Source organism: Rattus rattus, chromosome 2 (assembly GCF_011064425.1).
Source record: "Rattus rattus isolate New Zealand chromosome 2, Rrattus_CSIRO_v1, whole genome shotgun sequence".
NCBI classification, from domain to species: Eukaryota; Metazoa; Chordata; class Mammalia; order Rodentia; family Muridae; genus Rattus; species Rattus rattus.
In genome coordinates, this window is record NC_046155.1 from 156,216,873 (window position 1) to 156,220,416 (window position 3,544).

At 37.2% G+C, this 3,544-nt stretch overlaps 1 protein-coding gene across 1 annotated transcript; it reads right to left on the reverse strand.

Annotated features, from left to right (window-relative positions):
- Positions 1-818: 818 nt before the first annotated feature.
- On the reverse strand, positions 819-3,246 carry LOC116894371 (zinc finger protein 431-like). Its single transcript, XM_032896077.1, has 3 exons — positions 3,152-3,246; positions 2,899-2,959; positions 819-1,782 (listed from the first exon to the last, which is right to left on the reverse strand). Exons 1-3 carry the CDS (start codon positions 3,222-3,224, stop codon positions 834-836), a joined length of 1,083 nt encoding a protein of 360 aa, XP_032751968.1. The 5' UTR covers positions 3,225-3,246; the 3' UTR covers positions 819-833.
- Positions 3,247-3,544: the final 298 nt, after the last annotated feature.

The following is a 3,544-nucleotide window of genomic DNA, read 5'->3' on the forward strand; positions in this document are numbered from 1 at the left end:
ATGCAAAAGCTTTACCACATTGACTATGTTCATAGAATTTCATTATGGTATGTTTTTTTTTTAATGTATTCAAAGATGATCATCTTGTGCAAAGGCTTCACCACACTGATTACATTCATAGGGTTTCTCTCCAGTCTGTTTATTTGATGTATTCAGACATAACTGTACTGTGAAAAGGCTTTATCACCGTAAGATTCCATGATTCATGAAGAGTGACTCCTCAGACTCAAAAAGTATTCGACGGCAAAAGCATTTATTATGCAGAGAACATGCAGGCAGGGGTCTAAAATTTACCAGGATAGAAGACAGAGGTGTAGACTTTTCAGGGTCAATTTAAAAACTGTTAGGGTAGGAGTGGGTGACTTTTACTTTTCTTTCCCTTGATTGGTTGGCTCTATCTTGAGGCTCTATGGTGCCTTTTGATTAGCTAAGGCTCTGGGGGATTTGGGAGACTTTTGCTAATTAATTATACTTGGCTCAAGTTAAGTGGTAAGCAGCTTCCTCAGTTCATTATTGGCTGCCCGTAAGGGGTGGTTTTTCCTGAAATTGACTTGTTTTGCACTTTGCCAGTTCTGGCAAACAAACTTAGCTCACTCTGCCAAACTGCCAGATTGTATCCTGTCATGGAATCAGCCTGGCTCTGGCTAATTGAGTCCCCTCACCACTCTGGTAACACTTCTAATAACAATTTCTAATCTCTGTTTTTTTCTACTGTGATATGCAAAAGCTTTATCACATTTCTTCCATTCATATGGTTTCTCAGCAGGATAAATCCTTTCCTGATGATGAAGACTACAGAAATGTGAAGAGGCTTTATCATGTTAAATACCTTGTCAGGGTTTCACTCCCAGATGACTCTTTTTATGTTTTTGGAGACCACTGTTATATGCAAAGACTCCACCACATTCATCACATTCATAGGGCTTCTCTCCAGTATGATGCCTTTTATGGTTTTGGAGAGTACTGTTCCGTGTAAAGGCTTTACCACATTGACGACATTCATAAGGTTTCTCTCCCGTATGTATTCTTCTATGCATCAGGAGACTACTGCTTTGTGTAAAGGCTTTATCACATTGATCACATTTGTAGGGTTTCTCTCCAGTATGTGTTCTTATATGCGTTTGGAGACTAGGGTGTTGTGAAAAGGCTTTACCGCATTGATTACACTTGTAAGGTTTCTCTCCAGTATGAATTCTTTCATGAGTTTGAAGATGATTGAGTGATACAAATGATTTACCGCACTGATTACATTTATACGGTTTCTCTCCAGTATGTGTTCTTTTATGTAGTACGAGATGACTCTGTTGTGAATAGGCTTTATCACATTGATTACACTTGTAGGGCTTCTCTCCAGTATGTGTTACCTTATGTATTTGAAGATAACTGTTATGGGCGAAGGCTTTACCACATTGATCACATTCATAAGGTTTCTCTCCAGTATGTGTTCTTTTATGCAAACGCAAAGTACAATGATATGCAAAGGCTTTACCACATTGATCGCATTTATAACGTTTCTCTCCAGTATGTGTTTTTTCATGTATTCGAAGATAATAGTGTTGGGCAAAGGCTTTATCACACTGATTACATTTGTAGGGTTTCTCTCTAGAAAATGTTATTTTATGTATTTGGAGACTTGCAAGGGCTTCACTATGTTGAAAGCCTTCAGAAGGTTTCTCTCCAGTATGAGTTCTTTCATGCTTTTGACGATGACTGTGATGACGGAAGGCTTTATCACACTGAGTATGTTCATATGGTTTCTCTGAGGCATGGCTTTTTTCACGCCTGCAATGATAATTAGAACATGTAAAAATTTTATCACATTCATTACACTGATAGATCTTTTTTATCTGTTTGAACTAATTTTACAATCTGGTCTAACTGTAAGGAAGAATTAGATCTTAAGCTTTTATCCCACTGTTTCCAGTCTTTCACTGTGGGTTGTTTTGCATTACTAGAGACCCCCATGATGGTCAGGGCATTTATTACATGACTCACACTTATCCCAGACTTTTCTACATGAAGATTTTCACAGATTTGAAGAAAACTGCAAGAATTCTCTGATTTACTACTCTAATTACATTCATAAGTTTTCTTACACTGTGAGTCATCCTGTATTTGAAAGGTGAAGGACAAACAGAATTTCCACATTCCTAATGTTCATGGTGATTTTCTGCAGTACGTGTGTGGTTGTATTCCAAATGAAAACCTAAGTGATTACAAACTTTTATTACTTTCAGGAAGTCTCCTCAAAGTGGAGACTACCATATATTATCTAGTTGTTCTAGAAAAGAGAGATGTTCTGCTTCTTTCATTATCCATATGCTCATATGGCCTGTCTCCAGTGTGACATATGGTATACCTATTAAAAGAATAACAAATAAAAGGTTTCCACCTTGCCTTCACACAGCTTGACTTTTGTTCCTTGTAGACATGAAGTATGGGGATTAGGGTTCCTCCACAGCAACATTCTTAACTCTCATAAACTTCCCCTCGCTCTAAACTTAGCAAATTTAAGACAAGTGTGTGAGTAACAGCAGCTTTGCTGTGGACTATTTGCTTATGGCAAGGTTGTGGATATTTACACATCACCTGCTCAGTGCGCATACACTTTGCAATCTCTGAGTGGTATGAAAGTACAGGACATGGCAGTTCTACAGGGTAGCTCTAATGGTGATATGATTCAAATAATTATATGTGTTAAGAAATACTGTCATTGAGGAATGCCTTGCAAGCACAAATCAGCTACCTGACATCAAGGACCGGACTTTATTAGAATTTAATAATCATCAGCACAGTTAAAGCTGTGCTTATTTACACTGCTGCTGATCTTTAAAACTTCCAGAACACATTAAATTTTATTCATAAGCATATTTGTATCAGGTTTCACAGAACAATTACCTTCCACATGTTTTATCACTTTGACAATGTTCTTCAATTTTATGGTCTTCCCAATTGTATCCTAAAATATAGTACCAGAAAGTGTATGATATATTATTGGAAATTAGGCAAAATTTAAGCTATTATTTTCAGTGAATCTGAGAACCATGTCTGCTTTATTCACTGCATTCTCATTCAAAATTACAGAAGAGCATCAATAACCAAGAAACAGGTGACCCCTTAATTTAAAACTTAAAGGAAAACTCAGTTTTACCTATAGCAGTGAGGTTCCTGTAGGTCTCCACCATCACATCTTTGTAAAGTCTCTTCTGAGATGAATCCAGCATGGACCACTCTTCCCGAGTGAAGTTTATGTATACATCATCATAGGTCAGTGCATCCTAAAATATCCCATATGAGTGTACAACACAAAGCGTGATAGTGATAACACTGTAATGAATATTCCATTGACAATATATTCATATGATTCTGATGATTCCCACACTTGGCCCATGACGAAGAAATCCTGCTATAACCATGAAATCATTTTAAAAGAAAACCAAATTATGAGGTTCACCTGCCATTGCTATGCCCTTTAACAGTATATAGCCTAGTAAAAGAAATGACACTTGAGAGAGAAAGAGAGAGAGAGAGAGAGAGGGAAAGA

What these genes read in the sequence shown, in the direction of transcription:
- LOC116894371 (XM_032896077.1), bottom strand. Translation starts at nt 3,224, where the DNA reads ATGCTGGATTCATCTCAGAAGAGACTTTACAAAGATGTGATGGTGGAG. An exon ending in CAGGAACCTCACTGCTATAG is followed by an intron (nt 2,960 to 3,151) that starts GTAAAACTGAGT and finishes ACTATATTTTAG; the next exon opens with GATACAATTGGGAAGACCAT. An exon ending in AGTGATAAAACATGTGGAAG is followed by an intron (nt 1,783 to 2,898) that starts GTAATTGTTCTG and finishes TTATCATTGCAG; the next exon opens with GCGTGAAAAAAGCCATGCCT.